The sequence below is a fragment of the Equus przewalskii genome, chromosome 29 (genome assembly GCF_037783145.1).
Source record: "Equus przewalskii isolate Varuska chromosome 29, EquPr2, whole genome shotgun sequence".
In the NCBI taxonomy this organism is placed as follows: domain Eukaryota; kingdom Metazoa; phylum Chordata; class Mammalia; order Perissodactyla; family Equidae; genus Equus; species Equus przewalskii.
This window is the reverse complement of record NC_091859.1, coordinates 20,160,270-20,186,752: the sequence shown is the minus strand read 5'-3', so window position 1 is coordinate 20,186,752 and position 26,483 is coordinate 20,160,270. Positions and strand designations below refer to the sequence as shown.

Below are 26,483 nucleotides of genomic sequence, written 5' to 3'. Positions count from 1 at the left end.
TTCAGCTGTGCAGTGTGTATTTCATAGTGTAGAAGATCTCACTGATTTTGGCTTTGTTGAGTTAGAATTAATAGAAAATGAAATACAAATAATTAAATCCTGTGGCTGTATAAAACAAGGGCCATTCATTCTAAAACTTGAACCCAGTGGGGTCCCTTTAGAAATACTGTTGGTATTTAACTTTGCCTCCCACGGTTTTGGATCTAACCAAATTATTATAAATGTTTTATTTCTGTGCATCCCTAAGTATGCCATCATTTGCTTTTTTATGTAACATCTTTTAAAGGAATTCTGCTGGAAATAACTTCACATCAACAAGGCAAAGCTCAGGTCCACTAAACCAAGTGGAAGGTTTTATCCAGAAGTCTTCATGGTCGAAAGGCCGAGTTGATAGAGGAGGCCAGGAATGTAACTGAGCGGCCCTTAGCATCATTTAGAAGAAACTAGATTTACTTACTATGTAATATAGATGGTTATTTATAGAGTATATGGTGACACCTTGTTCCTGAAAAATAATTTCCACAGAGCCGCTTAGAATAAAAAATCTATTATAACTAGAAGATTTGAAGGAAAAAAAAAGACAGTCCACATTTACATCAAAATGTTTATTTTTGGATATAGACATTTAAAACATTCATCTCCAAGAACAGCTTCAATCAGGTATACAGTAAGAAATAGACTTTAAATCCCTAATACAGAAAAGGTAACAGAATTAATTTTTAAATGCTGCTGTAGACACTAGTGTTAGAAAAAAAAGTTTATAAATGAATTGTTCTGCACCAAAAAAATATGCAAAGAAACTTGAAAATAGAAATTGTTTGCCATTTGTTTCTCTGGTTGCTGTTTACCATAGACCCAGTGACTGATTGTCTTCAGCACACATCTAATTTGGCCATTTACTGTGTTTGGCTAATGTGATCCAAAATGTGATCTAGACAGTGCTTTTCACTGGAGGATTGACAAACACGCTACATACATTAGTGAATCTCCACACCACCTCAGTGAGGTAGGTTAGAAATATTATACAGAAATTGAGGCACAGAGAGGTAAGCGACTTGCCCAAAGTTCCCAGCAGCACAGTCCCTGGAAGAGGAGGTAAGTCTCCACACAGGACTCATGTGCCGGAGAGCTGGACAGGGACACCCTCATGTAGCATTTACTAAAGACTTACATAAAGCTGTAGCTGATCCTTTGAGTTTTCATAGCATTTCTGTACCCTCTTAAAGAAGGGGAAGTCTTTTGGGCAACTCTCCTACCCTTGGCTCTCAACTCTCCTCCTATTGTTCTCTTACGAACGCCTTCATGTCAAGACCGTAGCAGCCTTAGATGGGGGGACCAGACCTCTCACCTTTATACTTAAATAAGTAACCTATTTGGTAGTATTTTTGAGGTGTGTCCATTGGACAGACAATGGTCAGAAGTGATGGGATTTGGGACGGTGCCTATCAGGGCACTAACTGCGTATTTTCTGTGATCAGTTTGTTGAGGTATCACCTCTCATTCTTCACCAGATGTTGAGGAGCAAAAAGACTTGCATTTATTTAAGACAAATGCACGTTTAAATCCTGATCTCCCATACAGTGTTGGTAAATGAGTTTAAGGAATGTGTGATCAGTGTTGAATTTGCTACTTGGAAAACTTACTTTCCTCAGTCTTGGATTTGAAGCACCAAGGGTAAAAGGTGCCACAAGGAAAGTTTAAGAGTTGCCAATTACACTTTTTACTTCTCATTTAATAGAAGGAAAACACAGTGGTATTAAAATTGGTCATGAGCAGCAAAAATTCAGGAATAAAAAATCAATAAAAAGACTACAGTATAACTGGATAGGGAATTCTTTAAAAAGAAAGGCATGAATAAAATGGGTATTTTTCTTTCTCTTGTGAGGAATACTTTCAAAAAGTACATAGTAAGACTAAGATACCAAGTTGTATACTAATTTTTCAGGCCTTGGGCCTCAAATATATATATTCATATATAATACTCCAGTGTGAACAGCAATTTCATGAAATGTAAAATGTATCGTTTTTTTGTTTTTAATCACACACAAGTATTTATAACCACAGGTTCACCAGAAATCTAAAGCAAGGAGACACTAGTATAGAAATGTAGGAATAGGGGAATGAGTTAGTCCTCCACACACGGTTCTGATCAAAGTTTTTAGACAGAAGTAAACTAATTTATTTTTTTTTAACAATAGCCAACATGTCCACTATCAAATACATTTAGTATGAAAAAAGGAACATACATTAGGACGAAGTATCTGGGTAAAATGCTGTCGCATTTAAATAAAGCCTACTCACTCTCCTTGCTTTAGAGCTCCTTAGTGAAATGGAGGTGAGTTCGATGGAGTGCAGTTGGTAACCACTGAAAAACACGAGCCCTTTCAACAATGTTGCAACACTGTTAGTTTTTGGTTTAAACACACACACACACACACACACACTCACAAATGCTAAGTGTACACACTACCAAATTTTGCGGTCAGCTTTTCCAAGAACTACTGGGGAAAGTTTCAATGCTGCAAATCCTCGAGGTTGCCCGACACCCCCACCTTGTTTCCAAATGACTCATTTCACATTTTGTTTTGATGATTGGCAGTGTCCCTTTTCTGCAGAGGTGCAGTGTAGTCACAAGTGCTACATAGCTGTAGTTTTCAAACAAAACCACTTATAATTTGTGCTTAAGTGGAGACTGTAGTTACAATACTGACACTTGCTTACTGGCCCTGTATTCTCTGTAAACAAGGAGGCTGTTTGCAACAACCACTTCAACTCTATTTACAGAAGGGTTCCCACAGTAGACACACCAGGCACAATGGTTGGTATGCTTTCTAAAAGCTGTGCATGTGCCTTGGTCTCTTAAAAAGACAGTGCTCCAAGTGGAACCTATGTGCAAACTTAAAAAATTAACGACAGAGTAGCTCAAGCAGCCATTTTGCTCCCAAGTCGTCTGAAGAACTTTGCCAGATTAAGCCAGGGCCCAGAGTGCTCACATCCACTTGCATTTCTTCTTTTCATCAAATAAGACTTTTACATGCAAGAGTTGTTTCTGAGCTTCTTCCAGCCCTCGTTCTCTTTCTAGTTTATTTAGAATCTGTTGACAATTAGAACAGTTATTTTAGATATTGTGGTTTTAGCATTACAATTCTGATTTTTGCATTCCTGATGCCGTGAGTGGTAAAATCTGTATGAAACAGATGCCAACATTTTCTTCGATCATTTACATACTCACTTTGCAAGTTGTTTTGCTAAGTCATTATCACAGGATCAACAACACTTTGGCTTAAAATAGAAGCTCGCAAGAAATACCAACTATTTGCTTACAAATATGGGGCCAGACTTCCAAGGCCCTGTTTAATGCATTATGTCACAGCCATTCCAAGCACAGCAAGCATTCCTGGGCAGCCAACATGCAGGCAAGTATTTCTTCTTAAATGCAGCAGGCAGGGGCATCCTGGTCAGAGATAAGTATTTCCCTTCCCCTCCCTCCTCTCCCCTCCCCAGTGCTTCCCTTCTAACCCCTGACCCCTGGAAAGAGGGATGCTTATCATGTTTAAGGAACTCATTGCCTCTACCCTACCTTAGCGCTTCACTTGATCTTCAAGTAGCAAATGGAATTGGTGAGCTATTCTCACCATTGACATGGATAGCCTGTGCCAGCATGACTGAGTGGGGGGAATCAGGGAAGGGGGAATTAACATATATTTGGAAACAGCGCATCTGATGACTGTGTCTGTGTGAATTCCCAAAGAAAAACATCCAGATTAAGGAGAATTAATCATAAAGGAGAATGGTTTATTGAAATAGTTGCTTAAGTTAGAAATGTCATACTTTCATATAACTATTGAATACAGAATCTAGGCAATTTAACAAGCTTAGCTTTCATTTTAGCAGGTTACAATCAAGCATAAGCTGGCCCCATTTAATAGGACCACTACTTACTCATCAAAGTTAACTTGAGTCACTGTGGCTGTAGGCCCCATTAACTCAATGTAAATTCAGGCTGGTCCAAAGCTGGGCAGCACGATAAAACTAAGAGGGGCAGCCACGTGCAGGGTCTGGCTTGGGCCAGGATCCCCCATCTCAGACAGGCTTCCTGGCCTCCTTTGCTGGCTATTTGGGATGCCAGAGCTGTCCTGAGACCTACAGAATGCTTTATAACCAAATCCTGGTGACTGATTCAGATCAATTTTTAAAAATGTTATTTAAAATCTTACCTCATCAAAATATTTTACGATGTATTTGTAGATTTCTGTCAAGGCCACTTCTTCATTAAATTCATTTTCATGTTTCTTAAAGAAAGAAGGCTTGTTGAGAAATTCTGAAATGACTTTTTTTTTTTAAAAAAAAGGAGTAACCAAATCTTATTTCTACTTTCTAACCATACCTTAGATTCCTGAGTTAAGAATTCTTCCATTTCTGAAGATGACAATGGAGGCAATTCCCTGATTGCTCTGTAGTAAGATTTTACTTCGTCTTTGTAGGTTGGGATATCCTTGGCATAAAGGAGTTTATTAGTTGGTGCTTCCTGAAAAAAAGCAATCACCGCCAAAAGAGTAAAAAAACCATGCGGAATTTATAACAATACCAATGCAGCTGAATCTCCACCACTGTTATTACCTCCTGTTAACAAGCCTGCTTCGTGCAGTAGGGCTTCATAAATGTTGACTGAATGACTGACTGCTGTCTAGATAGTTCTGGTGAGTCACTGTTATTTTCAGGCAGATTAAATGCTAATATATTCTGCCTTTCTCTCATAAAAGAACTAAAATTATTATTTTTGCATGATTTTGAGTTACTGTAACAATGGAACTTATTTCAATCATAGTTCATTACTAATGGTTGTAAAAGCCTGAATTAAAACATTTGCTCTCATCCTCACCCACCAGTGAATTTTGGCATTTATAAAAGACTTGATTGTAGGTCTGATTGAGCCATTTATGTAACAGTGAAAGTGGTAAGTGGCAGTGGCAGATCGTTTTGCTTGTCCTTGTTATTTTATTAGATTCTATGTGAAGATCTTCTAGCGTCCTCAAGAAGTGCAAGGTCATTAGTACTGATGTCTGATTTTGCAAAAGTTCCCTGGCAGTTTGAAAGTTTTTATGTAATTATAACAGTGATATATATATATAACATCTTCACTTAAAAAGTCATGATTTTTCTTAAAATTAAAAAACAATTCTACTCAGGGAAGATAGGTGAGTTAATGATAGGGTCCCAGTACATTTTTAAATGTATCAGTGGCTTGAATGGCCATATCAATGGCTGAATCAATGACTTGATGCATCATTCTGAAGGATGCCTAGACTGAAATATTACTGAGATTTTTTCATTTGTCAAGTTTAAGTAGAACCCACAGATCAGGTGATCATTCATTCAATAAAGATTGATTTGGCCAAGCACCGCACTGCGAGCAGGCACTGAGTGTAAAAAGGTGAAGAAGACCAGCACCGCCTTAAGAAGCTCACAGTCTAGTTGGGAAGACAACTACACAGTGCTTACACTATGACACCAGTAACTAGTAGCAGGGTGTAGAGTAAAGAAAAGGGGGTCACAGTAACTTCGAGTGATCTTAAGCAAGACTTGTTACCTCTCAGAACGTCAATTTCCTCATCTATAAAATGAGGGTAATAATAACTCCCTTATGTGGTTCTCATGAGGATTAACTGAAATATACTAAGAACATAGTAAGTAATCACTAAATGGCCATTTTTTACTATGAATAAATAAGCATTTAAGTGTCTTTCAGTGTGTTGCGTGCTGAGAAGAACTTTATTGGTCAAATGAAGAAAGTGCGTGGGTAATACATCAGGGGAAGTTCACAGAGTAGGTATATTTAGACTGATCTGAGTCTCCTGCAGTTTCTGGTACACATGAGGAAATCACGTGTGTTGAATGAATGAGTAAGTAGGGTTTTACTAGACAGGGTTTTGAGACAGGTGTGGGATGAGCACAGGGATATGAAAACAAGTTCACAGTAAGTTGGGGAAAAGTAAAAGTGTAGCATTGAAGGTCTATGGAGTATGCAAGAAAATGATGAGGCCAGAAAAAGAGAATTGAAGGCCAATCAGGAAGGGCCATGTGGCACTGCGAAGATTTTATCTGGTAGGCAATGGGAAGTATTTACAATTTTTAAGCAGGAGATTGACAAGATCGGATTTATGTTTCAGAAAGATAACCTGAGACAGTGAAAAGGAAAAGTTGGGGGGGTGAGATGGACGGCAGGGCCAAGGACACCAGCAAGGAAGCAGTTATCCCCGTGGAGAGGGCATGCAGGGATAGCACAGAGGAATGAGGAGAAAGGGACAGAGACATTTTGGAGAAAGAAGTGAGTAGTAACCAACTGGAGGTAGAGGCTCGGGGAAGGGAGGAAGAAGGAGTGGAGGATAATGCCAGGGATTCCGCCTTGAGAGACTAGGCAATGCTAGGAAGGCAAAAGTGAAAACAGGTTTGCTTTTGCAGAAACGGTGGTGAAAGGGAGCTCAGGTTTGGCCTGGGAGTCTGAGGCACCTCTCAAGCATCAATCACCCTTCATTCCAGGCACGCTTAAGATCCTTCTGCAAAGAGCCACTGCTCAGCATTAAAAGATTTTCTGAAATCCATGAGGCACAGCTACTGCTCAGTTTAATATACTTTGGAGTGCTTGAATAAGACCAAAACATCTCTTTCAGAGTTTGCTCTGTATTTTTACCTTTCTTTGCTTTCTTAGGGCTTTTGCTCAGCAAAGAAAACCATAGGAAAAACAATATTGGTGTTTTGATTATAAACTGACAAACTGGTGGTGGTAGAAATCTCAGGCAAGATTTTCTTCCCTAAAAGCAATTTGCTATATTCAAATAGACTCTTTTAGGTATATTCAGATGGAATTAATTTAGGCAAATTTCAGGAGTTTCATACTTCGGGTCTGTAATTTATTAGTGTCCACAGAATGTTTTTGTAGGAAACAAAGAAAATTTATACTTTGTGTTAAGTTTCCACAGGCAGAGTTCTGCAGTAGGTAGGGATAATAGTCTACTATTTTGGTTTTCATTTAAAAAAAAAAACTAGATTAAAAATAGAAATAAATGAGACAGATTTTAAAGAAAAGCCACTTTTCAGTGACCATCACTGTTTCTTTTCAGCTGGTGTGGTGTAGACCAATTGTTTATTATTTGAATGTTGACAAGAAAGAAAGAGTGGTTTCTTTCAGACTCAGGAGGACATACCAGAAATACTAAAGCTGGGCCTTACCTTCCCGAGTTGCTGCTCTGTGAGAGAAAATGCATCCATGAATGCCTGGGCAATCACTGATAAACAACCGTCTATGTGTGGTGTCTTCTTAATGTCAAAGACAAACTGAGGGTTCTTCAGGATGTTTACCCAGAAGCGAAGGGGAAGGCTGTTCCAAGAGAGAGAGAAATCTCTTTTCAAATGCAGCCATTCATATGAGGCGGATGCTCTGTTTATCACAGTTTGTAAACGGGTGTTTTTGTCCTTGTTATTGAAGTATGCAAGTCTGCTTTGCCAAACATACCAAGCAACAGATGGCAGCATCCCTCAGAGAACAAGAGGGGTTAAACTGACAGAGCTGCTGAAAGGGACGATCAGCGCAGGATAAGCCCGAAATTAGCCATTGGCAAGAATTTTCTCCAGATAGTTCTAGACTATATTTGACTACAGTTACCAACGAGAACATCTCATCAGATCTCCAGAACCTGACTTCTCACCCCTCTAAGTGCTACACTTCAGTCACCATCATCTCTCACCTGGATTATTACGCCCCAGCTCCTGACAGTTCATTCTTCCACAGCTACCAAGCAATCCTCTTAACACAGAAACAGATCCTGTCTCTCCTCTGCTCAAAACCCTCTGTGGTTCTCCGTCCCCTCTGAATGAAACCTCTGCGTGACCTGGGCCTGGACCCTCGTCTACTTCTGTTCACCATGTTCCTTCCAACCCCATTGGCCTCCTCGCTGTTCCTCATGCACACCAGGCAAGCTTGCGCCTTGGGACCTTTTGCTTTTGTGTCCATCTTCCTCAAACTGTCTTGCCCGCCACAGCCTTGTGGATAATGCCCTCACCTCTTTTAAGACCTGGCTCAAATGTCATCTCTATGAGGCCTCTCTGACCACCCTGTCCTGCCACTCTCTATCCTCCTTTCCTACTTTGTCCACTGCACTAATCACCTTCTAATATACTGAAATCCACCTATTTTATTTCTTGTCTGTCTCCATTAGAATGCAAGCTTTGTGTATAGTTCATTGCCATATCTCCAGCTCCTAATAGTGCTTGGCACATAGTAGGTACTCAAATAAATATTTGAATATGAACTTGGGAATCATTTAAAGTCCTTCCATTATCTCCTTCTTCACTACCCATGCTCAGATGCCACAATCTTCACAGTGAAATGGTACCTGCAGCACCCAAGCTTGGTGTGGTGTGGGAGTGGCAGGACCTGGGAATAAGAGGCTAGAACACAGGAGGGGAGTGAGCCGGAGTAGAGAGTTGGGAGAGACCTGTATTAAGTGGGAGGAGATCAGACCTAGAGCTCTGGAACTTCAGCTTTTAATATTTATTTAATCGGCCTGGCTAACACCCTCAATGCTTGGGAGAGCTTGAGCTTGCACTGACAGTTCTGTTACATGTTAACTCTGACTCTTACTCAGCTCGTGCACAAAGTATTTCCAACAGAGGTAATAAGCTATGTCTCTTTACTGAGGAGAAACGTAGAATAAATGTGGATGCCTTGCCACAGCTTAAAGTAAAATGTTAAAAAATGCAACAAAACACAATCCTTTGACTAATTCTCATGGTCTCTGAGTACTACATTTGATCAGCTAAAGGCAGACATTTCTATACAGAATCACAATGTAGACAGCTTAGAAACTGCAAAGTGGTTAATTCTCTGAGGGACAAATAAGAGTCTTTCATAAAATTACATGAAAAAAATACAAAATATTAATTTCTCATCTTTTGCTGGTCAAGCTAAGCTTGTTTTAACATTCCATACAAAGTCTTTTTCATGCATTAAGGATAATGGAGTTTGTTTATTTTATCCTAAAGAACAGGATTCTCGGCATAGGAATGGTTTCGTTTATTGTTTAAAAATAGTAACAGAGCAAGAAACTGCTTTGACGTAATAGCTTACCAAGCCAAGATATAGGATATAGGGATAAATGGATCGTTCTGTAACTCTCCCTGCCCCCCTTTTAGGTAAGATGCTGTTCCAGATTCTTGAAAACTGTAATCACCTACTGTTTGCTCCCACCTGTTTGTTTTCCAAATATGTACAACATCAGGATCTGTGATTTTTTTGTTTTCAGCCTGGGCATCCAAAAAGTCAAAAAAGTATTTTATAGCAAATGGGGCTCTGCTGTTGGGTAAACTCCAGATGCTTCTAAAAAGTTTCTCAAGCACAGAGTGAATCGCCACCTGAAAGGCAGAGAACATCAGACTTGGGAGATTAAAGAAAACAGGGCAGCAGCTTTGAAAACACGATGAAAAATGAACTCCCAGTTCAGAGAAAACGATGTGCTGTGCAAAACAGAGGAAAAACAAGCCGAAGAGAAACTACGTAAAATTGTCACCGAGGCCGACCCTCACTGGATGGGGCGACGGTCCTGGAAACCCACGCTCAGGTTTAGATTGCTTCATACGCTTCTTGCTGGTACCAACATTGTTTAGTCAACAGACAGGACATCCTAGATACCTCTAGCAGTTGAAAGGTCAGTTGTAGGGCCGTCTACATAAACCAAAAAGCCACGGGTGTTTAGCTTTTATTAGTTATGTTCAGCCTGGAAAAACTCAAGTGACGTTGCTCGGTTCCCAGAATTTTTCCCGTTGCTCATATTTCCATCATAGGGTTTTGTTGTGTACTTTCCAAAGAATTTGAGTGTTTTACAAAAACCAAATAGGCAGAGTTCTGTGGGACAGATGAGAAAATCAAGAGGCTCTGGTGGCCCCTACCCGCTAGACAAATCTACTCAGCTCTAAGCAGACCTGCCATAATCTGAAGCGGCAGGCCCAGCAGGAGACTAGGGCCAGGTGCAGATAATAGCATTTATATTGCTAGTGCTTTCAGGGAGAAAAAGATCACCACAGACTTCCGTTAATCCCACTAAAAGCCACATAAAATAAAATCTGCTCCCGATTTGCTATTCCACTGGCTTTCACATCTGACACTTCTATATGTGAACAGAAGTCTTAATTTTAAAATGAAAAAAAAAATCAGAGTTACTGGGTTTATAGTCACTGACCCCCTCCTTCATTTTATTTATAATTCAAAGAGGGAGTTTTATTGCTCATCTATAACAAATAAACAAAAAGGAATAATTATGCTGTCAACCTAAAAAAATAACAATAGTGAAATGGTGGGTAAAGGGACTGGGAACAATATTAAATGCCTGATTGAAGATGCTACAGTAGAAATTTGTAAAGTGCTGTTATCTTTGCAGTTTATTAAAAAAAGAAAAAAGAAAGAAGAAGGAGGAGGAGGGGGTAGGAAGTGTGTACAATTTAAACTTTTCATTTTGCTTTGCTAGAAGGCACAAGGGATTTGTAACATTTTCACACTTCAGTGGAAATTAAGTTAAACACATAATACACCCCCTAGGTAGCCATAAAAACGCTCCCAGAACAGTAAATGTACCTTGGTCGACAGCAGTTTTGTCAAATACATTTCTTTTACTTTGAACTTGTGCTTCCCTCGATGTCTCTTTCCTTGCACATCTTGGAAGGCTTCTGAATCTGGTAAAATCTAAAGGGAAGTCAGCAGAAGCGTTACCCAAGGAGACTCTTCGTGCTACAGAAGGCATCCAATTCACAGCAGCAAGCACAAGAAAGTCTGAACTCACCAAATGGCAGTGGTCTTCCGAGTATTCCACTTCTGAACGCCAGAGAAAGGGAGAGAAAACATTAAAAAAACAACCACGGGCTAATTGGCCTGCTCATAAAATGCCCCATTTGTGCTATAAACAGAAGAGGTTACTTGAGCTCTTCTGCTTGAGCTCTTCACAGCTACCTTTTCTTTCCCCTGCTGCGTCTTAAAATCTTAAGAGCAGTGTGAAGACGGGTGGGTCAGGGACTGGAGTGGGAAGCAGCTTCGCTGTTGCTGGAAGTGTTAAAACAGAGGCTGAGTGATCACTTGCTGAGGACGGGGTAGGAGTGGTGCAAGTCCCATTCATTTAACAAGGGTACCTGGAGCAGCCACTCTGTGCTAGGGGCTATGAGGCAAACGCAGTAAGACAGCCCTAGATACCGCCCTAATGGAACTTACATCCTAGCCAATGAGAGACTTCATACTACTAATTACACAATTAATTAATTACAATTGTGATAAGGACTGTGAAGAAGAATTATATGCTAAGAAACTCTAATGAAGGACCGAGCTAGTGTGGGAGGCTTCTCTGAGGAAGGGATGTTGGAGCTGAACCTAAATGAATGGATAGAGTTAGCCAGACAAATGGAGGAAGGGGCATGGGTGTAAAGGTCCTATGATGGGAAGGAACGTGACTCCTTCTAGATCTGAAAGAAGGTCAATGAGGTGGAGCTCACAGAACAGTGTGAGAGTGGCACCAAGTGAGGACAGTCTTGGAAGAAATGTGGCGGTGAAGGGAGTGGTAAATGGAGGGAAAAGAGGGGTTAAAGCACTAGGGGTTTTGTTTTGAAGATGAGAAACTAGAACATCTTGAAATGCTAATGGAAAAAATACAGTAGATGCAGAGATATAGAAAGTACAGGTGAGAGAAGAGATGACTGGCCATGTAAGAATGCTCAGAAGGTTGGAAAGGATGGCAGGATCCAAAGCACAGGTGAGGGACCGGCCTTGGATGGGAGGAAGGACAGTCCTGGAATGTCAGGGGAAGCAAGGAGGAGGAAATAGGCGGACGCAGGTAGGGTGGTAGGTTTGGTGCTGGATGTTGAGGGAGCTCTGATTTCTGTCTTCTCTGTGAAATACAGGGTGGAGTCATCCACTGATAGGAGAGCTGTGCGGGTCAGAGCTTTAAGGAGAGAAGGTAGCAGTATGGAGAACACAGAGTGAGTTGTCTAGAGAGACGCAGTGGGAGTAGGTTGCACTGAGACCTGGTGAAGTTGGGCACTATCAATTTATAATGACTCCAACTGTGCTGTTGTGTGCCTTTTCTCCTGTGGCCGCCTGGGTGTAGGTTCAAGAAACGCTAGGAGTTGGGTTCATCCAGGGTTGGGATTTTGACAGAGTGGGTGATGAAAGGACAGAGGGGCAGGGGGTTTGGAGGGTTAGCAGGAGAGTGATCAAAATGACGGCTCTCAGCTGGACTGGACGGAGAGGAAGCAGAGGCGTTGAGTGCCTGGAGGTCCCAGGAAGAGATCCAGATGCAAGATCCCCAAAGAATAAGCTCTGCAAAAGGCCCAACCGTTGAAGCCTAAAATACACAGCTCTTCAGCTTTTTACAACACAAGGACTCCAATCCCCTTATGCCAGAATGACTGCCACCCTCTGCAAGATGGCTTCTCTCAATATAGCCTGATGTAACGATGGATGGTGGGCGGTCCCCAAAGGGATGTCCTACAAGCTACCAAACTATGCTATTGACTGGGGAGCCCTGCCTTGCCCGTTTGCAGTGACCAGGTGCTTGGACCCACCAGGCTGCTCTTAGTACTAATTCAGGAATCTGGAAGCCCCACCTCCAGCCGTGTGTATGGCAAGGACCTGCTGGTGAGGCCCAGAACCTTTCCGAGGGCTGAGAACTGATGGTCATGGCCAGGGTATAATGTCTCTGGAGACAAATCTGGAAGGGGTCTAGGGACTTTCTCAAGGCGCCGTCACAGTGTTTTCCTGCCCCGAGGCTATCAGCGAGGTAGAAGAGTTTAAAGACCAGCCTGTTGACTTTCCCATAAAAGCTCCCCCTTTAGTTTGTCTCTCCCCACTTTCTGGGTATTCTGTAAGTGCTCTCGCTAGGAGATTTGGGCTTTCGAATTGGATTATCTTATTTGTTCAGGCTTGCGTGGCTGTGTGATTATCTGCAAGCTTCCCTCTCAGTTTGCCAGCACATCTCCTCTGTTAGGCCCCATCCTACTGAGAAGTTGGAGAAACTCTGCCCTGAGCTTAGGGCTGTTCAGAGGCAGCAACTTCCTCAGTAGCTCAGCAGTCCAGGCCAAACACCGTTTACTGTTTCCTGTCCTCTTTGCCGGGCTCACATTCTCAGGACCAGAAACAGATCGAGATGGCTTTTCTCCACTTTCTGAGAATCACATAGCAACAACTCAATCTCATCTTTCTGACAATATATCTGAGAGGCAAAAAGCGACACTTTATAAAGCTGGGTGAGAACAAAAGGTTAACAATATTATATTGGTTACCTGAAGTAAAATTTGCTATCCTCTTAAAGACTTTTATAGTGGAGCCATTTGATATCTGAAAGCAAAGATAAAAAATATATGAGTTTTCAAAATTTAATGTATTTCTCAACTTCATCCAGGAATTAGATGGCTGGATGGATCTTACATTCTCTCACTTATTAAATCAAATATTTATCAAGAATTTCTATGTTCTGGGCAGTGTGCTGGGCGGAGGCTGGGCGCTAAGGATGAGCAAGACACTGTCTCTGCCCTCAAGGAGCTCACGGTCAACTGAAGGAGACAGACAAGGCAATGAGATGCCGTGGGGCAAGTGCCAGGACGGGGAGGCCGAGATGCTGTGGGACCACTGGGAGGTGGCCAGCCCCAGAAGAGGGGAAGACCAAGCTGCGCTAGGATACACCCCAGCCTCTCGATGTCAAGAGAGGCTTGGGCCACTGTAATTTTTTGAGGTTCCTACTATGTTAAATGCAGAAACAGCTTTTTAAAAACTGTGGTATTAAAAGCTGGTGTCTACCTTATGACAGAGCAGTTTCACATCTAGGTATATACCCAACAGAAATAAGTACATATCCTGATGGTAAACTATTTGTAACTGCCCCATACTGGAAATACCCCAAATATCCATCAACACTAGGATGAAGAAATAATTTGTGGCATATCCATACAACGGAATATTATAAAACAATGAAAATGAGCCAATTACTGCCACACACCACATGGATGAACCTCACAATGATCATGTTGAGCCAAAGAAGCCTGACACAAAGGGCTGCGTACTGTGTAATTCCTTTCACATAAAGCTAAATTAAAAAAGTCAAAACTATGATGTGAGATGTTTGGAGAAGAAAGGGGGGTAATGATTAGGAGGGGGCTTCTGAGGTCTCCGTAATGTTCTATTTCTTGACCCGAGGTAGTTACAGGATGTGCTCACTTTGTGGTAATTCATCCACCAGTACACTTATGGTTTGGGCTCTTTTCTGCAGGTATATCATATTCTTAAAAAGAAGCTTGTAAAATCATAAAAGTTGCATATACTTTTTAATAAAAACTTTAAAATTCAGGCATAACAAAGGAAAGTACTTAATGTTCACTAATACTAAGTGTACAGCTCAATGAATGTTCACTGAAGTGTTTACCAGTGTAACCACTACCCACATCAAGATATAACGTTATATTTCAAGACCCTGAGAAGTACCCCATTATCCCTTCCCAGTCAATAACCACCCCATCCTCATCCAGAAGTAATCCCTATTCTGACTTCCATCACCACTGATTAGTTTTATCTGGTCTTGAACTTCAGATAATGGAATCATACAGTATACACTCTTGTGTCTAGCTTCTTAGGGTCAACATAAGGTCTGCAATGTTTACCCATGTTGTGCAGCGACCAGCAGCTCGTCCTTTTTCAATTACATCGTATGAATGTATTAATTTAAAAATCCCCACATCATAAAAGGACAGAGGTATTGACACGGCCTACAACATGAGTGAACCTCAAAAACATGCCAAGTGAAAGAAGCCACTCACAAAAGACCACATATGGTACAATCCCATTTATATAAAATGTCCAGAAGAGGCAAATTTATACAGACAGAAGGTAGATTACTAGTTGCCTAAAGTAGGGGTCGAAGGAATGAGGAGTGACTGCTAATGAGTTCACAGTTTCTTTTTGGGGTGCTGAAAATTTTCTAAAATTAGATTGTGGTGATGACTGCACAACTCTGCCAAAACCCATTGCATTGTACCCTTTAAAAAGGTGACCTTTATGGTATACAGATTACATCTCAATATATATTTCCACATATAGATTATATCTCAATCAGCTGTTAAAAAATTACCACAGGGGACCAGCCCTGTGGTGGAATGGTTGGGGTTCTGCACTCCGCTTTGGCGGCCTGGGTTTGCAGGTTTGGATCCCCAGCGTGGACCTGCTCCACTCGTTGGCCATGCTGTGGAGGTGTCCCATGTACAAAATAGAAGAGGACTGACACTAATGTTAGCTCAGGGCTAATCTTCCTCAAGCAAAAAACCCCAAAAAACAGGAGAATTAACAATGGATATTAGCTCAGGGTGAATCTTCCTCACCAAAAAAAAAAAAAATTACCACAGACTTTAAATGTTCACATTTGACAAATCTTTTACCACATGGATACACTATTGTAATACCTATGCATAGCCTCTTTTGGAGATAAAGTCAAGAGTTCTCACCTGAGGCCTTTTGGGACTGTGGAATACAGGACCAAATGGCCCTCCAGTGCGTCCCTCCCCAACACTCAACCAGGGGAAGAAGTGCCCTTCAGGCCAGGGGGACTAGATGCTAAGATGCAGAGGGCAGGCCTCACTCCTTGGGAGGTGTCAATTGTTCTAGGGGCTAGTGCACAAAAATACAAGACAAACAGATCTAAAGGAAGAGGCAGGTGGGGGATACACACACCCTCACCTCATTCTGGGACTGTGGAGAGAGGACGAACCCTGTCCTTTCCGACCATTATCGGCTAAGTGCTTTCTCCCTCCACGCTGAAGCTCTAGGCCCGTTCCGAATTCTAAAACTAATTTGGGGCTGTCCTTCCGCAGTTTGGAAAAAAGGAGAAACCAAGAATTTATCTTCTGGCCTGCTGCACATTGGTTATCAGAATGTACAAACCTGCTGGGCAAGCACCAAAGGATTACAGCCTAATCTCCTTCAAGTTGCACCCGCAGAGGAAGGAACACAGAGCGAGGAGCCCCCGGGCATAGCTGCGCAGCCAGCTGCGTCCAGCCAACCATGAAGTTGAGGCCAGAGGCCTCCAACTGCTGGTGTTCACGACATCTTATGGAGAAGGGGACGCTGGGCAAGGGCTGGCTGGGACCATCTGGCTCTGCCAAGTGTCTTGAGCACAGATTCTAAACTCTTACTGAGCTCTTCCACTCTGCTGTTGTTACCAACCCTCCTCCCCTCTCCCCTTGAGCCATCCATTGTTTTCTGGCTGATTTTTCTATTCTCCTCCAGATCTGATGCAATTACAGTAAACAGTCTGTGCAGGCACCCCCTTAGCAATACTCAGACACCGAGTTTATGAGAACGTTTGAACAGAGTCACAAAATTCACGCCTGTGAAGAGCTGGATATGCTCTGTTTCTAAGCCAATAAATATCTTTTTATAAAAGGAAGCTGGTGATTCATCCTGGGTAATTGTCAAAGAATGAATCCCAAATGGATCCCGTTGAGTGTTGAGCCAATACTCTGCCACTGTCAGACACTTTGTTTTGCCAAAAGCGAGCACCCTTCCTCTATAATCACAAACACCGTGGATGGGCCTTCCGATGAGGAGCACTGCCAGAAGTTTAAATGTCTTTTCAAGAGCTGGCAACGACTCATGGCCGGCGCTGTGCTCGGGCATTAAGATAGTGCAGACGCGGCTTGTACCAAGGAAATTTTACTCTGAAATTATCTCCCGAGAGCAAGTGTAAAAGCATTTTATTAGTGGATGAGTTGTGTGTGTGTTTGCGCATGTACGTGGTGAGTGTATTTCTAACTTCCACAGCTGCTCCCGGGCTGGAACATTTGCCCGCCATGTGACACCTTAACACCATCATGGAGACAGAAAACTAGTTTATTTACAGATGTTTGTGAGGGGAAAAGGTTTCCATTTTCTATTTTGCACAAGTCAGCTGCTGCTGAGTTAAGGACAGAAACGCCTTTTTGAAAAGTGCCACAGAATCCAAAGTGTTAAAAATATGATGCTGTTTGTTCCATCCGAGGAGCTCCGAATGCTTTCCTGAGGGTGACTCATTAATCCTCCCCTACTCCTGTGAGGCAGGGAGCGCCCTCTGGGCCCCTACTTTAGGAATGAAAACCAAATTAAATCAAAGAAAGATTAATGTCACTAGATGGGTCTGCGGCAGGAATGTTCCTCCAACCCAGAGCAGAGCTGGTACACACAGCAATTTCAAATTAAATTCCTTCTACTCTCACGATGCTCCAGAATTCAATGTGACAACAAGGCCATACCCCTTCAATGGTGGCTGCCCACGTTGGAATGAGGCAGAGATGGCTGTAGACTTTTCCATCATCGAAATTAGGAGTTGTGAGCACACAGAGAGAAATGGAAATTTAAATTGTGTCAACAATTTAAAGTCACTCCCGAAACAAACAGAAGCTACTCATCTTCCAAACCGTTTGCAAGTGAAGGTGAGGTTTCTTTGTGGTAAGATAGTACCTTTACGGCATAAGTTGAAGATAATTCCATAAAAGTAGATTTTCTAGAAATATAAGGTTGAACTTATATTTAACCTTATGAAACTGCCATTTTTGTGGGTAAAAATGGTTCAGATTTTGGAAATTTCATCTGGTTTATCCTGAGAGGAAACTTGGAATTTTAGCCTCAGAATTTTATGGAAAATTATGAACACTGATTATATTCACAATTGAATATGAATATGGTCTGAAATATTATACTTTTTCCTTAAAGAAAAAAATCTGCAAACACAATAATCAAATCACCACATGGAAACCCTTACTGATATCTCTCAATCCTAAAATGACATCACATGGAAACAGAATTCTGCTCAGTTAGTGTTGTCCCAGCAGCCACTTGTCAACACTGCTCTCCCCGTCTTCCCCTTAGCCCTCCCCACTGACACCCCAGGGCTGGAGACAGATGAAAAGGCAATCTTTGTTCTCAGGCCAGAGGGATAACCTCGCTCAGTCCTTCAGTGGAGGAGGCTCAGGGCTCATCAGAGAGTTCGGAAGGGGCCTGTGAGAACATTCTCAACAGGCCCATCAGACCACACCCACGGTTCCTGGCACCCAGCACCGAGCTCTAAAGGACTCTTGAAACTAGTGAAATGCCAGTTGGGCTTGTGCTTCTTTCTTGTGTACTTGGAATTAGCCCTGGCCAGCAGCAAACTCCCCCTGAGGACAGTCAAAGAAAACCCTGAGCTGTATTCCCAGGGTGTGTGTGAAATTGGGCACCTAAGCGTTCCTGTGCTTCTGTTGGGCTGGAGCTATTAGCTCTTGGATGTCTGAAAGAGGCCTCCCTTTTGATGAAGGTAACTGTCGTCGTCTTCAAGGAATACTGGCCTTAAAGGATGTTAAGCAGGATTAGAAATAAGGAAGCATTTTGATAAACTCACAGACATGAGATGCATCATAAGATTTTAAACGAAGTTACTCTTTTGAATTTGACATCAGAGAAGGTAACTACCAGGCATTCTCATAAATCGGCCCCAGCTCTCTCGCCAGGCCGCTTCAGAGGCAAGGAGCGTGGGCTGCAAGCCCAGTTCTGAGCAAGCTTATCCCTCTGGCCCGGAGAAGAGCCACAGTCTCTAGTGAATTCCTTTTTCATCTGCTTCCAGCCTTGGGGCATCAGTGAGAAGAGTATGTGACCTTGGCCAAGCTTCTTAGCCTTCCTGTGCCTCAGAATGGGAATAGGGACAGCATCTACTTCACTGGGCTGTAAAGCGGACTAAAGGAGTTGCTCTTTGTCAAAGCCCCCAGAACAGTGCCCAGTGTACAAGGAGTACTCCAGTTGTTTGTTAAATAAGTGTCTAAAGTCGTTCACGCTGTAAGAGACCTTTAGAGATAGACCAACCCCTTTGTCTTGGGTCACAGATGACACACCTGATTGGAAGGACCACTGACCTTACCCAGCAGACTCTTTGGAACATTCCTATGAGCTTTTAATGCTATTTGAATGACAACTTTGGTGTCAGCAGTGACCATTTCGGCATTAGCCTGCACCGGCACAAGGAACACTGTTCAACGACAAGTGGTTAAACATCTTTTCTGCCCCTCGAAACCTCGCAACTCAGAAGGAGAGGTGTGATCGGTAGAGAACTTCTCCTGCCAGACACAACACCTGCCCTGCACATTCGATACCACTCCACAGCGGAGTGTGGGCATGATAACACGGTCCAGCGAGAAGTCACGTGAAGGGGCGCAGGTGAGGGGAACAAAGCCTGGACCCGGAGAAATTGGCCCCCAGTCCCTGTACACACACACAACTGGCCTCGTCAGCTCCACAACACAGCGCAGGCCCCTGCACAGGAAACGCACACACAGCCACGGCCAGTTAACGAAGCACTCGGGGAGGATTTAACTCTAGGGGAGCAAGATGCCTCTGGCTTAATGTTTGTAAAGAGGTCGGCTTTACCCCACGTCTGCACAGGACAGAATGAGACTGGAGCAGAAAGGCACCTGCCTCTGCGTTCCTCTGATGCAAACTGAGTAAGGAAAGCCCCTTCCTTGCAGGGCAGTTGTAAACATGAACTGTGCTCATGCGTGTGAACAGTGCCGGGCACCAGCTGCCACTGTCACCATCGTGGAAAGCAATCTTACCGATGCCCTGGGTTGGCAAGGATGCCATCCTGTAGGTGACAGGACATTACTGGCCATTTGGGGCTCTGGAGGCTGCATCTGATCCACGAGATGCTACATCTTTGCTGTGCCTTCAGATCCCCTTTATAGGGACCTGTTCAAGTAAACCAACAGTAAATCATTCTGAGGCCACCAGCCACGCTCTGTTCGCCCCAAGGACAGAACAAGGCGAGAAGAAACAGGCTCACACTCCAGCAGCAGGGACTGTGTTTAGATAGTAGGAGGAACTGGTCGTCACTAACGATTAACTTTAAATCCTAACTAATTTAGGCTAATTGGAGGGAGGTGAGTCTGAATCACTTAAAACTCTGAGTTAGACCCTATTTTTAAATGAAATATAGTTTTTTGCTTTCAAGCACTTACAGTGACTCAAACTAGGGCGCTTTAGTAAATGAATAAGAGTGATAATTAGCATCTTGTCTCTTTGGAGGGAAATGCAAGTGCTGGAGCAGAAAATTTTTCTTTAACAAAATTGGTAAAAGCAAGCTTCAGCTCAGCCCCATCAAATTATTCCAAATTTTGAATCTGCAGGGGCGCTACTAAACCAGGCATAGATTTAGGAGGCAGAGGGTGGTGGTGAATACTTTTTTCGTAGTGGTCTTTGAAAATCAGGGCATTTGAGACGGTCTGGGCACAAGGGAGCATGGGGCCGACGACCTCTCCAGTTCCCTTCATGCTCTCTGCGTTTCCTTGCCTTACGGCTTAGCTTTTTAAACATAAGGAGAATCCTCTAAGCCCCTATGTCCTAGTCTTGTCATTTATTACCACCATGTGGCAACACTAGGGTATGAGACCAATAAATCACTTGGACGGGAAGTGACTACAGGCCGGATTAATTTCATTATCATCCTTAAGCAGATAGGTGTCCAGCATGGCCCAAATCTCAGTGAAGACCGACGTTCTGTCTCTCCTCACAGCCTTCCTCTTGCCTGGCAGACAGCTGGAGTGGCTTGTCCTACCTTTCCCTATCAATGGCAGTGAGTGACCACACCCCTTCCTTTGGGGCCCACCCATGCCCCACGGGTGCCAGGAGATGCTGAGAAGCCGGACCAGCGTGGCCCTGCTCCCCACACAGCTGAGCAAGGCAAGCACATCAGTCAAGGGCACCAAAGGAGGGCATCTGTGGCTGTGTTCCTTCCAAACTTGCAGTCACATGTTGGCTGCCCCAACACAGGCAGAGAAGGAGACAGCCGCAGGCTGCAACCCTGAACGTCAAACTGATGCCATAGCAAGTCCGTCTCAGCACTTCCACCCGGCAGGGCAGCAGCCCCAACTCTACCCTCCTCTTACTCATTAAATTCTCCCAGGAGCAGCGCTTCAAGTGCGGGCCCCCCCCATAGGAATACATACGTTCAGAAAGTTCCCTGGAGATTTTTACCAACTCCAAAAGCTAAGACCCACAGCTCTTGGCAACATGATTCCAAGGTTGGAAAGTCCGAGCTGCAGGAGGGTGAGCACAGCAGCAATTTGCTAATGCACAGCTCTGTCTGCTGGGCGCCCTCCAGCAAAGGCTGCAGGGGCAGCCGTCGGCCACGTGTCACCCAAAGCAGCTATTTCCAAACTGGCTCTGAGATCCACTCAGCCGAAGAGCCCAAGGATGAGGTGTCCTCTGTTCCTACCGTTGTCCAGAAAGCTCTGCTCAAGGAACAGTCTCAGCTTCTTTCTGGGTGAGGGGACCCCCGCAGGGTCCAAAGGCCTTTCTGGCGCAGACATGCCTCCTGGGACCTTACAGTCACGAAAGGCAGGAGGTTCCTCCTCTCCAAGCGGCCTGGAAGCAGCTCCTCCTCTCTTCTCCATCTCTGGAAACGTACTCGCATCTGTGCCTCCGCCCAGCCGTCCCCGAGTGCCATTCTGACCCCTCCCTCGCTCCAGGATCTCTCTCATCTGCACGGCCTGTGGCGTCCACCTTCTGTGCATCTCTGAGTCCATCTCCCCATCTCCATTTCCAGAGCCACTGTGTCATTTCTGATCACCATCATTCCTCACCTGAAATTCTTCTAATGCCAGCTTCTTAATGGATCTCCCTATTTCCGGGTTTGCACCTTATATCCATGCTCCACGCACAGCCACAGTCATTTTCCGAGACACAGATCTCCTCTACTAGGATCCTCCAATGGCTTCCCATCATTCTTGGGAGGAAAGAACTCCCGAAGAAGCTAACTGGGCCTGCATGACCCACACCTCCCCGTCTTGCCTCCCCCCGCAACTACTCAGGCCTTCTTCTATGAGAGGCTGTGTGAATACTGCTTAAGCCACAGACCCTACAGTCCAACAACCTGGGTCCAAATCTTGCCTCTGCCACTGAATAGCTATCGGTAAACCTCCCTGACCTAAGGGTGCCCATCTATGATGCGGGTTAATACTATTACCTACTCATAGGATAGGATGAGCCGAAACAAGGGAAATGTGGAGGCAGCACCTGCCACAGAGTAAGGGCTATTAGCGCCTCATTATGATAACAGCTCAGAGTCAATCTTGGCTGTTATTGGCTCTCACTGCGCCCCTGCCCCTTGAGAAGTTTCAGCCAGTCTAAGTCTTCTGTGGAAGGACACGCATGCTCTCCCTTCCCTGCTGGGTGGGCTGGCACTCCACTCCTGGTTAAGCTCTCCTTCAAGTCTCAGCTAGTCACAGCTTCCTCCAAGAAGCCTTCTCAGATGCTCTGAGCCACAGCACGATAACTTCGCCTCACTGCTTGCCTCCTTGCCCCCTCTCCACTCCTTCCCCAGGGCTGGGACCGGGTCTTTGTTCCTCTTGCTCACATGCATCCTCAGCTCTTAGCACACACTGGATATTCAACAAATATCTGGACAATGTTGCTGAATGACTCCCAATGTCCCAGTGTGTCCAGGAACCCCCCTGCCCCCTCTCTCTGGTTCCTGCAGGCTTCTGGGCACTCAGATCTCTGAGAGGTGATGTGTGCCCCTCACCCACCTCGACACTCACCCAGCAGGTCAGGGGCCAAAGGAGGCATCGGTGAATATTGCAAAGGCAGAATGTAGAACTTCTTTAGGAAAAAAGGACCATACCCCAAAGGTTACATGGTCAAGGCCCCGGACCCACCAGGCTTTGTTCTCAGCAAGCTTAAATGGTAACTGTCCTATGGCTTCGCCGAGGAACATGAAAGCCAGAGAACCTCATAAAGGTGAAGTTTCTGACTGAAACTGCAGGATGGAGAGCGACTGGACCACGTGAAAATCGAAGCCCCCGGAGAGGAGGCTCCGGGGGAGCCGGTGGACCACAAGAGGCAGGAAGTCACGGGCCCTTCCAAACGAGCAACTAAGGAAAACTTCCTCCCCAGGAACAGGCAGTCTGCTAACTAGTCCAGAAAATGGGTGGGAGTCCTGTCACTTTTCAAGAATTTACCTGGTACTGGAGATTATCCAACCCGGTCAGGACTGGGGATGAGAAAGGAGACGTTGGGGGCTAAGCCGTGTTCTTACCTCGTAGTGGCCGATGGTATTTAGCTTGGTTATTCCATCTTCAAGAATCACAGAGGAACCATCAATATCCAGAAGTTCTTTTTGTCGTGTGCCCAATTGAAGCTCTGGAAAAAAAGAGCATTTCGTTCTCTTTTAAAATTACAGTGCGAATTCTTAAATGCTACCCTATTACTTTTGCAAATATTATTTATAAATAGATAAAACTTAAAGTGCTAAATATTTGTTTGAAGGTTCAGAGATCCATCAGCCAGACCAGCAGCCTGGGTTTTGCTGGGTGTTTTTGTGTTTGGGGCCCTGATTTTAAGGCCACTTTTCCCTGAAGCTTTTACTCTGAGGCTAAGCCTGGAAGTGAAGCCAGATGAAGACAAAATAACGCATCCTCAGAAGACTCCAAAGGCAATCGTGTGCTCACACACGTGCGTTTGTGTGTTCACATGCAGCTGCACTGTGAACTAGGTTCTGTAGGTCTCTGCAGGGTTGGGGGCTAATATCCTAACACCAAGGGTTCAAACTCCTTCACAGAGGATGCCAACTTGTGCCGAGGCTCAGAACATAGCCCAGAGATGTGTGTTTTCCTTTTTTGGGGAACCTGCACAAGTTTTACTTATTTTAATGTCAATTCAGCACCAACATTTTAAAATCGAAAGATTGCACATAAAAATTTGGACTTCTGATTTCTCTTTTAAGAAACCAGACCATCTGGGAACACTGACCACACAGGCCTGCATGGCAACCATCAGCTGAAGCTCAGCGGCAGAGACCCCTTGGATAGGCATGTCTTTCCCCAGTTAAGTCGGGCCCCCCACTTCCACTGTCCTAGGCAGACTGACACCCCTCTTCATGGTACTTCCTGCCCCTTCGAGCATCTGAGTCTGTGAGCCTCTGCTATGTAGCTGCCTCTGGTATGGGATTTCAATACAATTTCCGGCTGGTCTAAGGCTTTGCCTTAATTTTCTGAGGCCAGCCTTGGAGGGAGCTTGGAAGGTCAGCAGACATGCAGAAGCCTGGCACGGCTGATACGCTGTGTCCCTATTTACCCTCAGACTACAACATGAAGCTTCTAGTCGGCTTGTCCTGCTCCCTGCCTTCCTATACCTGATGCACACAAACCCAGAAACGGTGTGAGGACACTACTACCAATTTGGCAGTGGCAGGACTGAGACCTCTGGGCTGTTTTCCCTGTGGTCAGGTTCCATGCACCCATCTGCTGTGCAGTCAGAGCACTCCTTTGCAAGAAGCAGGCTCAGGGCAAGGCAGTGGATGGTCCCAGGTCACGTGATAGTTTCCTGGCGGGGGCTGCCCCTCTAACCCTGCCTCTAACCAAATGAGCTAAAATGGTCTTCAAGTGCCCAACAGTCCATCCGACAGAAGGAAACAGAGTTGGGGGAGAGGTGCCTTAGCACCTTGCTTTCTTTGAAGCCAGGTCATGTAGTTGCTACCCATTTGCATGGTTTCACTCAAATCTGCCAGACACTGCCCCCAGGCTCCTCTCAATGGCCTTTTAGCAGAAGGGTCGACTTGCAGGCCGGGTGGGATGATTTTAATTGCCTGCTTAGCTGAGGCTACAACTGCACATGGAGGGGAGATGAACCTTGTTACTCTGCCTGTCACCGCTGCGATGTGACTCTTCTCTCCTGCCCCATTATCTGCTATCAAATCCCACGACGGTCTCCTGGGAGGGCTGCGTGGAGCTCAACTTTAAAATGTTGATGAACACTGGAGTGAAGTGGGGCCCTGTGAGCTCGCTCACGCATATGCTCTCCTCTGCAGTCTACCAATAGAGCCCAAAAATGAATTCACAGCAGATGCCGCCTCATGGAGGGGGAGGCTGGAGAACATACTTAATGCAGGAGGCGATTAGCACAGACGAAGATGACCTTTTCGGCATACTGGAGTTAACACCCAGAGTCTGAGCCACCCACTAATGACACACTCGGTATCACAACAAACAAATCAAATGCCAACGTGAAACGCAACACATACAGAGGGCACGGGGCTTACACCTTTTCGTACGTCTCGATGCAAGGTGAATCCCATTCAGTCTCAGGGTTAGCAATCTCATGAATCTGATTTACAAACATAATATTTAAAAAAACAGTATCTCTGAAAGATTATGCTTCCGAGGAGGAATCATGATGCACTTGGGAGAGCAATGCAGTCTCTCGGCCCCTGTCTATAAGGCCGTATAAGCTTCCCCAAACAGAAGCTTGCTACTGGGGGCAGGGAGGGAGGAGGGGGAGGGAGGAGGATTGGGACAGGGGATTGGGACAAAATAGCTCCCACATCTCCTTACCAAGACCAATTTCGTTCAGCTGAAGTCCATAAGGAGAGCCGTTTTTGCTTAGGAATGCTTGGAAAATCTTTTCTTTGGCTTGGCCTATGGTATCACAATCAAGAACATTGACTGAAATATTCCGACAGACATCTGCACTCTCATTTTCCGGGATTTTTTCAAAGACGACGTTTAATGCCTGCAAGAATACAAACAGATTTCCAAGTCTATTAGCTAATTGCAGTCTGAAAGGCGTTCACAAAAGACACAAACCTGGCGAGTCCTCCTAATACCTCTGAGAGCACATTAGCAAACACCCTACCGCATCGTACTACTTTAATCTTTTTTCCATAATCCATTCTTTTCAGGGAGAATGGAAAGGAAAACAGAAAGTTAAAAGTCTCATTATAGAGCAAGCATTGAATAAATATATCTGAGAGTAAAAAATAGATATACAGACAAATATTCTAAAAATGGTATTTTCTAATTTCATCCTCAGAAAAAACAGTGGAAAGGTTCCACAGTAGATGAAGGCAGACTGGTGATTATCTTTTTTATTAACAGGACCACAGAGTCCCAGAAGTGAAGTTCCAGGTGACAGGAAAGGTTATGAGGTCCCCGTATTGATCACGCCAGAGGTCACTTTTTAATATGCAGCATTAATTACGGGAACGTTTATCTCCCCCTCCACTTTAGCATCTTCAGTCAGACAGTTTCCCGAGCCCTCATTAAAACCCTGAGACCCCCGCCCTGTACTGTTATTCCTGCACTAATTACCTACTTCTCAGGGCCATTACTTAACGTTTTGTCAGTTAACATTCTCCCAGTGCAGCAAAACCTCAGAATCAGACTTTGGGGAAGTAAGCCCTCTGTGGATGTGTGAAAACACAGAGCTAGGGAACATTTCAAAACGAATTTAAAAGCAATTTCAGGTTTACTTTGTCTAAGAATAAACAGATCTAAAACGACCGAGTTTACCTATATGGATCCTGGGGGGAACCGATTCAGGGAAGCGCTGAGAGGATTTTGTAATCCGCAAAGCATACAGTGTGGATTCCAAGGCACCTTGGTGATCAGGGAGGAAGGGGGGCCTGGGT

At 44.2% G+C, this 26,483-nt stretch overlaps 1 protein-coding gene across 4 annotated transcripts in view; it reads right to left on the bottom strand.

Annotated features, from left to right (window-relative positions):
- Positions 1–590: 590 nt before the first annotated feature.
- The window catches only part of PLXNC1 (plexin C1), a 142,089-nt gene continuing 116,196 nt past the window's right edge, over positions 591–26,483 (bottom strand). For 2 of the 4 annotated variants that reach the window (XM_070599495.1, XM_070599497.1), the window contains 10 exons: positions 25,408–25,585; positions 23,115–23,218; positions 13,318–13,372; positions 10,833–10,864; positions 10,628–10,735; positions 9,248–9,411; positions 7,231–7,378; positions 4,388–4,528; positions 4,218–4,292; positions 591–3,094 (listed from right to left, as the gene is read on the bottom strand). In XM_070599495.1, the coding sequence (XP_070455596.1) occupies positions 2,990–3,094; positions 4,218–4,292; positions 4,388–4,528; positions 7,231–7,378; positions 9,248–9,411; positions 10,628–10,735; positions 10,833–10,864; positions 13,318–13,372; positions 23,115–23,218; positions 25,408–25,585 (1,110 nt within the window). In that variant the 3' untranslated portion in view covers positions 591–2,989. Of the gene's footprint in view, positions 3,095–3,506; positions 3,666–4,217; positions 4,293–4,387; positions 4,529–7,230; positions 7,379–9,247; positions 9,412–10,627; positions 10,736–10,832; positions 10,865–13,317; positions 13,373–23,114; positions 23,219–25,407; positions 25,586–26,483 lie in introns of those variants that run through there. The other 2 variants (XM_070599496.1, XM_070599499.1) reach the window with 1 other exon arrangement.